At 33.3% G+C, this 14,273-nt stretch overlaps 1 protein-coding gene across 3 annotated transcripts in view; it reads left to right on the forward strand.

The window, feature by feature from the left end:
* Positions 1-14,273, forward strand: part of LOC106464059 (ABC transporter G family member 21-like) — a 43,153-nt gene that overhangs the window by 5,575 nt on the left and 23,305 nt on the right. For all 3 annotated transcript variants that reach the window (XR_002611633.1, XM_022391725.1, XM_022391726.1), the window contains exons 3-11: positions 166-327; positions 958-1,051; positions 1,838-1,901; positions 2,481-2,557; positions 2,775-3,046; positions 4,626-4,683; positions 6,108-6,322; positions 8,766-8,974; positions 12,266-12,380. Coding sequence is in view for 2 of the 3 variants with exons in the window: in XM_022391725.1 (XP_022247433.1) it covers positions 166-327; positions 958-1,051; positions 1,838-1,901; positions 2,481-2,557; positions 2,775-3,046; positions 4,626-4,683; positions 6,108-6,322; positions 8,766-8,974; positions 12,266-12,380 (1,266 nt within the window). In the remaining variant the exon portion in view is untranslated. The remainder of the gene's footprint in view (positions 1-165; positions 328-957; positions 1,052-1,837; positions 1,902-2,480; positions 2,558-2,774; positions 3,047-4,625; positions 4,684-6,107; positions 6,323-8,765; positions 8,975-12,265; positions 12,381-14,273) is intronic.

A 14,273-nucleotide genomic window follows, 5' to 3' on the forward strand; every position in this document is an offset into this window, starting at 1 on the left:
GGACTATTTCATCCGAAGGAGTCAATTTTTATTTAAAAGCGAGACATCTGCTATTTGTAAATTTCGTAAATCTTTTATCTTTAGAAATCTGTTGTAGCAAGTACGTGGTGTTTCTGAACGGTCATGATAATGTAAAAACACACGGATAATTATTATTATGTACAGGAGCCAACATCGGGCCTTGACTCCGGTGCTGCTCTCTCTCTCATGTCTATTTTGAAGAACTGTGCACGAAAAGAACATAAATCTGTTGTTGTTACAGTCCACCAGCCGTCCAGCCAGATTTTCCACATGTTTGATCGTCTGCTTTTATTAACTGACGGACAAGTAAGTTTTATCACATAATTGTTCATAAAATTGTTCAGTTATGCTAAATTTCAGTACATTTTATTTATCATTCGAATAAATCATTTTTACGAATAAACCAAACGTTTTTATTGTACTATTAAGGTCGTTATTATTATTCTTAAATTTGAAATTTAATATTTTTTGCGTTCATCACGATAATGCGATTCTTTTCATTTTTTACACCTTCTATTTTTCACCACGTTAAGGTAGTTTTTATTTTTTACTCGAATTACATTTTTTCCAAAATAAGATTATTTTTCAGTTTTACACCTATTATTTTTCATCACGATAAGGCAATTTTTAAACTTTTGCACATATTTTTTTATCGCAATAGGATTATTTTTCAGTTTTACTCTTACTGTTTTTCATTACGTAACGTTATTTTTTATTATTCTTATATATTTCACACGTAACGAATATGTAGTAAGATAGTAAAATATGAGATAATTTCACACCAATACGGCTTCTGATTGAAATACACGTTGAGGTTTGTCCCACCAATAAAACACATACAAATGTGATTAACGTTCTAGAAACGGTTTAGGCCTTTAGTGTTAAATTATGAAACACGTGTTCCACTCTATGCTTAATTTATTACTATGTTGGTAGGTCGCTTTCTTTGGACCTACACGAGGGATTTTCGAGTTTTTCTGTGAAGTTGGCTTACACATGACTCCACATTATAACCCTGCGGATTTTATCAGTGAGTATTATTTTTTCTCTCTCCCTTTTGAAAACTACGATAAGATTGAATATTTCAAGTTGACTAGGTTTAATATTTCAGATTTGTTTTATTTAGAAATGACGTCACTAGTTATATTGGCCGTTGCTCCTGCAAAAAAGAACATGGCGAGTACACGCTTCAAAGTAACCTACCAAACTTGCTGCCTTTTACTTCACCATGTGCGAGTTGTCTGCAGAATCCTTTTATAAGTCGATCTCTAAATAATAAAAGAGCTTGGAAAGTGAAACTTCTTAGCAAAGGATTCGCCAACTTTCATATTATCGCTAATTATCTTAATCTTTTGCTCATTCATTAAAAACATTCTAATTACACCTTCTGTTATAACTGTTTTTTAATGTATGATAATTTTTTCAACTACATTCTCGATGTTTTATTTGGGAGAATTGAAGGTAGTTGAAGTGTATAGAAATTTCCAATAGAATGTGTAATATTTATGTAAAATCAATGAATAATGCTTAAATATTTTGAATTATAAAATAATTGAGAGAATGATACCGTCAGAACTACCCCAGAACATCCCTACACGTTGTTGGTTAGTTTGGGTGTTTACGTAAAGTAAAGCTCGAATAATTACTGATTAAAACGTCTGAGTTATGCTTTCTATTTTGTCATCCATATCCCAGTCAGGACTTGATTTTTTTAAAATTTTAGTTTTGTTAGCATACAAAGTATAAAACTATTTATCAAGTATTAGTTTCTGACATATCAGTTCGTAAAGTCTTTCCAAATTTTCTTATTGTCCAGTTGAACAAGTAAGGAAAAACCCAGAAATACGAGACAAGCTTATAAAAGCTGCCCCAAACTTCAGGTAGGCGTCTTCTGAAAATATTGCAAAATGCAAATATTACTTTATGATATGCATTAAATATTTTGAAACAGCGGTCAAAAAATTGAGTTTAACTATAATTGGACACATTATGAAGATTAATAAAACGAGGAAAAAGTGTTAGATACCATTTTTCTTATCTTGTATTCAATGTTCTTTTTTAAAATATTTTTTAAGGCTTCAATTTAATTTTCACAGAACTTGCTCGCCTAGTTTGATTATTGGTTGAACCTACCAGCAATGGAAAGTTTTGTTCTTCACTTAAACTAGAATTAATTAAATAAAAAGTCTTCAAATTTTTTTATCTTGTTATTGAAATAGTTAAATAACTTGCGTTTTGTCCTCCTTCTTGGTACATACATTACTTTCTGATTCTTCTATAAACTTAATCATCCATGTAGTTCTAAAAAATCTAAGGTTTTTACCTTTAATTTCCATTAATTTTATTTATTGTGTACCGGAGTGATAAACTTTAATTTTTTCCTTAGATCTTCTTTTTAACTATAAAAGTCAGTTTATTTCTAAATCGGGATATCTTCTGTATTTTATTTTGTGGGGCAGTGAGCTGAAAGAAGTTTGTGGTACTATTGAAAGAATTTCCTCTATATCTGGACTGTCTCATTTGACAGATCCTACAGGTGAGATTTCATAAATATTTAATGTCATAGTGATTCTAAAAGTATTACATTGAAAGGTATGATTATATTATATTAAAACAAACCATGTTTCATATTACAATTGTCTTTCAATCGACTATAAAGGTAGTGATATTGATGTGTATAATAATATCCATGAAATAAAACTTCAACAACACGTATGAAGAAATAACAAGTTCTTCTATAAATACAAAAATAGAGGATATTGGAGATTCTGGAGTATCTTCTTCGTCCGACGCTTACAGCTCTGTTTTTAGCAGCGAAGTTTACCTTCCTGAAGAGGTTGAGAAGTGGCCCACGTGTTTCTGGACTCAACTAAAAGTGTTATCTCGAAGAAAGTTTCAAGAAGCTCATGGTCGAATGCTCTCTAGCCTGAACTGGATACAAACCATTGGATTAGGACTCGTGAGTGGACTTCTGTGGTTTCAAATGGAAAGAACAGAAACTAACCTCTCTGATATTCAAGGATGGGTAGGTTTTTCACATCATTATTATTGAGAAAAGCTAGAATATTCCATAACTGAAATGTTATTTTTGTTCTTACTTAGCCATATTCACTTAGAAAATCCCCAGCATGAAACAAATGACACGACAATATTAGAATTACTAACTTTGTTTAATTTACATTGATCTCAAGCACTGAGAAATGAAGATAGTTATTTTGTCTCGTTTTCTGAACTAACCAGTGAAAATTTTCTCAGTGTTTTCATTTGGATGTAACATAATAGTTAAAACTATTTTTAAAAATGCGATGTCAGGGGGTGTTAAATATTTCCGAATTAGCATGTTGTTTTCCATATAACATGTGCTACTGACATCTTATAAGACCATGAATTCACACTAAAAGGAAGACTAGTGTAAAACGATTGTGCTGACGTCTTATAAGACACTAAATTCACACTAAAAGGAAGACTAGTGTAAAACGATTGTGCTACTGACGTCTTATAGAGACACTAAATTCATACTAAAAGGAAGACTAGTGTAAAACGATTTTATTTTTATACCTTAACTAGTTTTGTCGATCTTTTCTGAACTTTGAAAATTTTCACAGTGATTTTAAGATATGAGAACAGAATATTAAACGTAAGTAATTTTTGAGCATCTCTCCAGACGACACTGGCACTAGAAACAAGCCCCAAATAGATGAATAAACCCTGATTGTTTTACTCAAATGTATCCAATCTCTTAAATGTTTTTGCCTATCAATAACACACACATACATCGTATCATATCGCTTTAATTCCCTTACTCAAAACACCACCAAGAATTCTATAGTTATAAACTGTATATTTTGTTCATTAACTCAGCAATACTTTAATATTTTTACACATTTATAACGAACAGAGACGCGATCAACTTTTCTCGTATCATAAACTACATTAGGGAGAAATAAGTACAAACAATGAGCCACTTCAAAAATGTTCCTGTTCCATTACACAATTTATTTAATTAAACGTTTTACAAACTTTATAGGCCATTTGTCATTCCCCAAAACACTTTTCATTATTAGGCCATCCATCATTCCTACACCACTTGCCATTCCTAAACCACTTGTTATTCCTAGTCCACCTGTCGTTCCTAAATCATCTTAATCATTCTTATGCTGTGTATCTTATTGTATACACACGCTAATTTTGTAAATAATGGTGAATATAATTGGGCAACATTAGCCGTTGACTAAATTGCTTTAGAGGATAGTAGAAATATGATAAAAGACATTATTATTATTATCATTAAATCTGTTTAATGCAAACTGGAGTTTATGACGAGACATTTTTATAAACGTAAATAAAATAACGACCTATGACTCCAGAATGTTACATTATAAGCACAATATTTCGCTATTACAGCTTCGTCAGGAGCTATCGATTTCCTACCATTTCACTAATCCACTAATTTAGATTCACCTGGATTAGTGAGCTGGTGGGAAATCTATAGCTCCTGACGAAGCTGTAATAGCGAAATATTGAGCTTATAATGTAACATTCTGGAGTCATAGGTCGTTATTTTATTTGAGTTTCGAGTTTGATTGTGTATTGATTATGTTTAGATGTTCTTCAGTATCACCTATTGGATGCTATTTGCGCTATTTGGAGCACTTACTTCATGTGAGTACATATTCGTTTTGTCTAGTTTTTGCAATAAAAAGTTCCAGTAATAATCACATATTATTTATATTTGTTTGGCGTTTTTATTTTTAAATCACACGTTACTTAAGATTGTCTTAGCTTATATTGGGAATATCTCATAGCCAGATAAACGTTTCTCTGTTGAAGTTTATGTGACAAAATAATAACTGGATAATAAGAAGTTAAATTAAATTGTTATTCTTAATCTACTTTCTTTTTACTACTTTTACTACTTTTTTTAGGATTTTTAATTAAAAGATTAGCTAATGTTTAAATCGTCAGTGTATTACCTCACTTGTAAGACAAACAAAACCCAAGGTTATTAATTGGTTAATAGCAATTATATTTGATTAGTCAATCAGACTTCAATGAGTGTTTAACTAAGGAAGTCACACCAGCTAGCCGCATTTTTAGGAACTGGATAAAGAAGTAGGAGCTTACGAACTTCAGCAATCTGATTAGCAACTGCTGACGTGGCTAAATGGTGTATCTTCAAATAGTCTGTTTATTATAGTTAGGAATTAGTTAAAAGAATAATCGCCTAAACCCTTTAAAGCGTGGGTAATCAGAACCTATGGGCAGCGTCGAAAATTCTGTTAATTGACTGTGAGGAAGTGGTCACAGAAGTTTGTGGAACGCTCTAATAGAGATTTTGTCCTCTATTTATATTTTAGGAAATTATTTCAAATGTATTTTAAAGTTATGATGGCTTCACTAAAAATTTTAATGGGATACAAACTAGTTTAATCTCGAGGGCTGATGTTTGATTATTTAATTTATATCCGGATCAAGTATTAAACGATTTATTTGAAGTAATAAAAGATAATACTCGTACAAAAACTGAAAGTCCCATTACTACGGCCTCCACACGGAGTTTCAAGATAATAGCTAACATATTTTAAGTTGAATTATGAAAAGCGGCTTAGTGAAGCTGCAAAACAATATCTTAACTAGAAACTTTTCCTAAACCATTTGTACCAACTAGATAACGATATTTAATTGACTTAATTTATAATATCAATTTTAACAGTCCTAGCTAGTTCACTAATATTAACATCAATAAGTGAAGGAACAATTATATTATAGAGATGTAGGTAAAGTTAATATTTGGAGTCTTTTCAGAGGAACCTTATGCTACAAAATAATATTCTTCAGAACTTTGAAAAAAAATGATGATTGAAAATGTGAATAAGTATATTTTCATGCTAGAAGCTTCAAATGACTTTAACAGCATCTGCATTGCCAGATGTAATTTTTCTGACACGTTTAAAGAGTGTTTTTAAACATAAAAACATTTACAGTTGACCTTACGTTGGTTTTAATATAAGTGTTATTTATTTAGACTATTGTTTATTTGTAATAACAGTCAGTATATGTGGAAAATTGTTCTTCTTTTCTCACAGTTCCACTTGAAAGGGAAGTGGTCAACAAAGAAAGGGAGTCGGGTACCTATAGACTGTCGGCTTACTGCTTGGCTAAAATGATTGGAGAATTTCCTCTCACTGTTACTCTCCCATCAGTGTTCCATTTCATCTCCTATTCGATGTTAGGGTTACATGATCCTCAGACCTTCCTGTGCCTGTGGGGATTTCTTTTTCTAAATACTGTAGTTGCTCAGGTAAGAACAAAAATATTCCTGTGTTTGTGGTGCTATTTTCTTCTCAACATTATCATTGCCCAGGTTAGAAATGGATTTTCCTTTGATTGTGGTGTTTATTTCTTTTTAATACTAACATTGCTCAGGTAAGGAGATGGACCTTCTTTTGTTTATAGTGCTTTTTGTTCTTTTTAGCACTATCATTACTCAGGTAAGAGTACACATCTCCCTGTGATTATGGAGATTTTTCATCTTATTACTCAGGGGAGAATATAGATTTTCTAGTGTTTGTGGTGCTTTTTCCATCTAATGACTCAGGGGAGAATATAGATCTTCTAGTGTTTGTGGTGCTTTTTCCATCTTATGACTCAGGGGAGAATATAGATCTTTATGGTGCTTTTACCGTCTCAAAACTGTCGTTTCTCAGGTGCAGAAAACAGAGAAATGTGATTACACATTTCGTAGAAAGATTATTTATATTTTTGCGAACGTTCCGCTTGCATACCTTTACAAGTTTATTTTTCAATGAATATGATTTGGTGTAAATCTATAAAATGTTTCTCGTAGAACACTTTGCCAATCATCAAAATAACCCTTAACATGCAAGACTCTTTTAGAACCGTATTATATTATTAATACCTCATTTTATCTCATCTTTCTCCTAAAGTATTAGAATTTGTCTTAAATTTCGTCTGAAAATCCTGGAAGCAACTACTCATATTTTCAACCTATGTATCAGTTTTTCTCTACATATACTCCTCTGTATCAACATACTTATTGATCAATCGTTTGTACTGGATAGACAGAAATATATACTATTATAAGAAGTGTTTATTATTTCAGATATTAAATACAAGTCTCGAATTGTTTTACATATTTATAAAATTTCTAGTTTTCTGTTTTTATTGTGAGCCCAAAAATACTGATAATCTTAATTTTTTTCAGATAGGTAGAACTTTCTTCTTCTACTTTTTGAGCCGTAGGGGCGTTATAATGTGACGGCCAATCCCACTATTCATTGGTAAAAGAGTAGCCCAAGAGTTGGCGGTGGGTGGTGCTGACTAGCTGCCTTCCCTCTAATCCTTCACTGCTAAATTAGGGACGGTTAGCACAGATAGCTCTCGTGTAGCTTTGCGCGAAATTCCAAACGAAACCAAACCTACTTCTTTGAGTATTGCCCCCCAGCGGCACAGCGGTATGTCTGCGGAGTTATAACGCTAGAATCCGGGTTTCGATACCCGTGGTGGCCAGAGCACAGATAGCCCTCGTGCAGCTTTGCGCGAAATTCCAAACAAACCAAACCTTCTTGACTATGCTGTGTATTGTTGCATCGGACACGTGGACGGCTCTTGCAACTGATCTTTGTGTTAGTGAATTTCCATATGTTGCAAGATGATACCGCACTTTGCTTACCAGGGTTAAGGTGCAGCTTTTTGCAGGTCTATTTCTAGATAGTCCAGGTACCTCAAGTTGATCCACATTCCTTTATTTTCCAATGCTATTAAGAACAAATAATATCTTATGAATATTTGGCGTCGCAAATGGCTGTTACATACCCTTCTGAATCACACTTCCTACGAAACACCAAATAATGTTTAAATGAAGTTTTGAAGCATTCTATTCCACTGCGGCCTTATATCGGCTGTGATTTTCATGTGACTTGTTGATTTGGATATTCAGAATCGTTTTAATATAACGTACTCAACCTTTATTTGGTCCTTTAAGGCTGTTCTTGCATACCTGCCCTTGAGAAAAGTGAAAATTTAAACCCACCCTATATTTTTCATGAAATCATTGATTCCCCTCTTCAACTCCCGTAAAGTGATGGCCTCCTCTTCTCCCAAAGGCAACTATTTCCGTAAAACAACCACTCTTTTAGAAAAATATGTTGTCTTAATTGTATCTCAGACTTCTTCCCCAAATCTTAAACTTGTGTCCTCTCATCCTAATATCTTAAGAACATAGCACAAATAAATCGGATGCCTTTTCCCTATCAATCGTCCGAATAATCTGATTACGTTCAATAAGATCATCTTTTAGTTTTCTTTTCTCAAGATAAAATAAGAAATCAAGATACAGCTCATATATTATAGAGAGTCACGTCAACCTCTTAATAAAGTATATCCATAATAAATAACTTATAACATGGAATTTCTTTTTTTTCCAATATTATACAAGTCTAACCAAGTATCAGTAATTCCCATTATGTCATCATCTTTCAGTCATCTTGAGAGATGAGTGTCGAAAAATTATATAAAAGAGTCTTAACAAATTCAAAGAAATTTCTCTGTAATATCTACAGTTTTAATACCGTTAAGAATATATTACTCCAAAAAATCTAAGTTTATTTTTACTTAACATTTACAGTTCTGGTTTCAATAAGAGGGCGCAATTCCGCGAATTTGCATATTGTCTACCAGAGACTGAGGACTGTACATATTGCTCGTATTTTGTTTCCTTTCAGAGCGCAGGGATCCTTGTGGGAGCGCTGTGTGTTGATCTTGAAGTGTCAGTAACTGTATCGGCTCTGTATTCCTTATCAACGATGCTGTTTGGTGGTTTTTACGCAAAGTCTATCCCTTCCTGGCTACTGTGGTTGAAGTATTTCTCCATGGTTCATTATGCCGTTAATAACATGCAGATTATAGAGTTTGGTGGTAGTTCGCCTATACGGTAGGTTTCCAATTACTGATATATGTTGTACGTCAATTAAAATAAGTGTAACATGCATAATTACCACTATATATATATAACAATTTAAATATTATTGTGTGAGTTTGTCCGTTTTTGAACAACGAAGTGAAGATTACCAAAAATGGCATTAAAGGTGGAATAGCTTTTATATGAATATATTATTAGTATTTGCATTTGCTTACAAGATTGCAGTAAAACACTTGTACGGGCGTGACATGACGTTGGTACACTGACTTCCAATACTATGTGATTGATTTAGTGCTGATAAAAATGTTGAATAAACTGTGGCAAAGTGTGCACCACCACCGGCACCAGCGAGGTTTATCCATTCAGTTAAATATCTCTGTAAATCATTTTCAGGTTGACAAATTAAAATTTTTTCAAGAAATTATATTTAAAACTCAGGGTTTGATTCCTGTGGTGAGCACAGCGCAGGTAACCCATTGTGCAGCTTTTCCTTTAAAATGAACAAACAAATGATGATTTAAGTTTATAGCTTTGTAGTCCACAATTCGTTTAACTTTATTAACACTTTCTGATTGGGTTGTAGATACTTTTACTCACTGTGACTATCATGGAAAGTTAGCTTATTGAGTTGTATTAAAGATACGTATAGACACAGATACAAATAACACTAGCTTGGAAGTCACGCGATTTTCGGCATGCGCAAGCGGCCGCCATTGCTATATGTTGAACTTTGAAAGCCCGCCAAGCGAACTGACAATGGCAAGGCGATCTCACCTCACAAGTTATGACCGTTTTCCATCTAAACTAGACGTTTGGATAATTTTATTTGAATAAATTTGTCAAGCCAAGATAATCTAAACTTGATTTTAACTTAGAAATTAGTGCAAAAATCGTTCACAAAACGCACACATCTGACCTGTCATATGAAGAATGCATTAGAATTTAGTCCAGAGGGAAATCTTAAGATTAAAATCTGTTCTTTTTCCTTGGTGTTTATTATGTGTCACAGGAATATATACATCTCAAATATCGTTGCCAATGGACAAGAGGTGTCACATCATCTCCTTTTCTTGGGGGGTGGGGGTGGAGAAGAATGCTATTTATATATCTGTACCTCCAAATATTCAACGTTCTTAATTAAAGTGGATGGGAATAATTAGGAAAATTTATTATATAAATATAATAAAATTCATTCGGATTTAATTGAGAATTTGAGGCAAAAATTGATACAAATGCTTGAAAATGTATATGTATATATATATGGAATCCAAAAGAAGTAATACAAATCATTAAACCTATTTCATCAGTGATACATTACATATACTGTACTAAGTCTAAAGACAATAAGTTTAGCAATGTTACTCTTTTAAAGACTTCCTTTTCCTCTTTTTCCGAGTTATAATCAAATGTTCTCCTCCCCTCCCTTCACCTACTAATAGGGCTTTTTTGGAGCTGAGCTCTTTCCCTCCAAATGGCCTCTGTAAGGTCTTATGATTAAAGGCTTTAAGCGTAGGAAAAAATACTTTGTCACAAGCCTCTAATTTTTATTGCGGCTTAACTTGTGTACATAACCAGTCTGTTATTGTAAAGAGAAAAAAAAGAATTCCTCATGATACTGGAAATTTATCATCTTGGTGGAACCCAGTTTAAGATATTACACTAATATTATTATTCTGTAATCAGAACAAAATATTTTGGATGAAATGCTAACATCCTCCTAATTAGAACAGTGAATCTTAAGAGCACCCTGCCATTAAGACCAAATATCATTCTCCATAGTAGGATTCACCTCTGAATGTCGACATAACAAAGTCAGGTTACTTAATTATGCAAAACATTTTATTTTACATGAAAATCATATATTACCGGTGTAGTACAAGACGTGGACAGATTAAAGCATGAAAATAGTGTTTTTATTTGATCTGATGTTGATTTTAGAAAAATATGACCAAGTTATGAAATTACAAATTATATAAACTTTAAAAAAGTTGTATGTTTTAAATAGGTCAACTTTATGGGTATATACTTAAATAATTAAAAACAAATGAGACGTGACGCTTTTCATTACCATTTCATTCTGGAGTTGTCTAATCTGTATATCATAATATATGTCCAGTATTTGCTGTAAGTACCTGTGCGTCTTACTCTACCATGTACATACCTAAATTTTCATTACCTAAATACATTTTCCCATCATGGACACTTCAATACAGTTCGTAATGGCCCTTTTTCAACTTGTATAAATTTACAATCGTGCAATAATTTTAGTCTACCAGCATGTATAATAGCAAATCAAAAGATTAAAATATAAATCCATGCTAGTTAGATGTCGCCATCGTATTCACGGCGATGTCGCCTACTGTAACTTAATATATTATAGAAAAATAGGTTTTACTTACTTGTGGAATGTAACGCCCTCCGCCTTCGACTGTTGGTTACGGTATGTGTAACAGTTAATGGCTTAGCACTGTGTTCCCTTCATTCTTTCTGGTCGTGACTTAAGTGGATGACTGTCACTCTCAGACATTTTACATTGTCTGCCAGTTCGAACTTCAACACATAGCAATGGCGGCCACACCCGTACTTGCCCCTCAATGATAAAGAGTAGTGACTGGCCAATCTAGAGTTATTTATATCTATGCATGTAGACGTCAAACATCAATTAGTGTCATCTGTTGTTTCGTTGAATTATTTACTACTGAGAAAGAATGAGTTAATAATTATATATTTCTTGCATTATTTATAGTGATTTCATGTATAGAACTAATTATTGTTGTTTATTAGTGCACTGTTTTACTTTTATACTGTGCAGTATTGCGTATTTTTTCTACAAGAGTTGGGTAGAAAAAGAAATAATACTGAAATTTACGAAACATATAAAAATCGTTTTATTAGTAAAAAAAAACGACAAACATTAAATGTGTTGCAGTTACTGATAAGATTCTATTAAGCATAACAATTAACGGCAGCAGTTCACAATGCTTACACGAGAGTCGTTATGTTGTTACTTTTTTACAGATAACACAGTAAGCTAATTTTAATAATGCACTTTAAAGCTACAGTTTTGTAAGCATTGGAACAAACAAACAAAAACAAACAAGCAACAATAGATGGAGCGTTTTTTACGTCAGATAGTGTAATATTATAGTTTAGTCAGAGGTACTAACGACAGTTTGTTGGGCTTATGTTAAAGAGTTGTGTATTATTTGGAACATTAAAAAATGTGCAATAGTATACCAGAAACGTTACTGTATATTTTCTTTGCACCAATCAATCATTCTATTAACTCCTTTTTTTTTTTAGTTGCGCACCTCAAAATTCGCAGTTCGAGCTATGTCGCCATGGAAACAATTCAGTTATTCCAGTTGAAGTCATCATTGAACATCAAGGAATGGTGCTCCCTCTGTGGGCAAACACTGTAATCATGTTGATATTTTTATGCTTATTTCGCATTATGGGCTACCTTGTTTTAAGATACATTCCAAATCCCAGGTAAAACAGAAGGAAACGTGTGTAAAGTTGGATTATGAATGAATGGAAGTAGTTATATGTTTGTTTTTAATCCAAAATCGCTCCAGACTTTCTTTTTTGCTAAGGAACAGTGAGTGTTTGGATAAGTTTGTGGCTGCCAAGCAAGGTTAAAATCACACAATTGTCTTTCTTACTAATGGCAATGTCTTTGACAAGCACTGTTACGCTCTATGGTGCACAAACCAGAGGTTGTTAGTGAATGATATTACAGAAGAGAGCATTTGTGCCACCTAAGAGAATTTAATCTTAAACTTCAAATGGGAGAATTGGAAAAACTTGTGTTACATATCTGCTTGTTTGTTCGTTTCCGGTAGAAATTATCCCGAGGATCTTCAGCGATACAAGTCATTTCTTGATTAAACCAGTTTATTCTTCCTCAATACAAACTTTTAGTACACAGAAGTTCCACAATCAGTACGTTTCTCGTCTCTTTAAACTTAACAACTTTTATAATACATGCTATAAATCACAGCGATTCACAATCGTAACTTCGCTCTCGAACGAGTGCAAAACACACACTTTACGGCTCACTAGCTAGAAATTAACAGGATCATGAATTACACGGAACTCAAAGTAACTACTGCTCTCTCTTCATTCATTCCTGCTGGCTTTCTCTACCAGGCTTATATACTAACGAAGAGGGCATCTCGAACACACTCGATCATTCGAGAAACTCATCATGCACGCTACCAGCGCCAACGCGCCAGCAGAGTCACGTGACTTCCGCTGTCGTAACACTTGCATTAAGAAAAAACATGGATTACAAACAGGGGTCTGCGTTTTAGGTTTCTGTTTTATTATATTTTTCCCGGGAATTGATCGATGTTTGTTACTACAACAACAAAAACAGATGAAACCTCTGCAGAAAACAAACAAAAACTATTAATAAATTTTCTGGGTAAATATCGGGGTTTATTTTGGTGGGTGGAAGGACAGGGGAAAAAGTATTCAGTAGTTTAATGCTGTGCTGAACGGGGTTCAATGTGGTTTGCTGCAGAACTAAAACAGAACTCAAAAACACAATGCTGCCTCTGAGTTTAAGAGAAACAGCATACCTCTAATCCCCAAATAAAACATTTGTTTGAATAAACAGTTTACTATTTTGTACTTGGAACTATTACCTTATAGATGTTTACGCTTAGGCTTAATAATTGGGCCCAATATTTTAAAATGTGTACGTGGTGAATGTAAACGTGTACTTCACGACTCACATGTAATGAGGTGGGCGTGAGATTTATCAGCGCATTCAGATGCGCACGCACTTTAGAGCTTGCGTGCCTGTCTGTTTCTTTATTGCGTGTTTATTCTAGACTTATACACAGCCTTACTTCAACAGGCAACTTTACATATACACAGACTAACGTATTATCTTTATATACATATCTCATGTAATCTATTGCATTTTCCAAATAAAATAAGTTATTTGGTATATATTTGAATAATACAAAAGTAGGGTGAAAAATCAGAAAAAAACAACAAACAACTAATAATACTTTTGTTAAGCCCGGTTTTTTAAAACTGAAAACACAGGGCCCTGATTACAAAGTACTTAATGGTATCAGCCTGAACAAAACAACAGAGGTACCAACGTTGCATGTGGATGTTCAATGATCAATCACACTAATTGTCAGAACACTTGTGTCTATTGCGAGGGTACTTGAAATCAATTTGACCGATTTAGGTATAGTTTCAGATCCACTACCAGTTTTACATTAATTAAAAACTAATATTCCATTAACTTTAACACATTAACGGAAGAATAAAGTCCTACAAAAATGGA

Source organism: Limulus polyphemus, unplaced genomic scaffold, assembly GCF_000517525.1.
Source record: "Limulus polyphemus unplaced genomic scaffold, Limulus_polyphemus-2.1.2 Scaffold1551, whole genome shotgun sequence".
Lineage (NCBI taxonomy): Eukaryota > Metazoa > Arthropoda > Merostomata > Xiphosura > Limulidae > Limulus > Limulus polyphemus.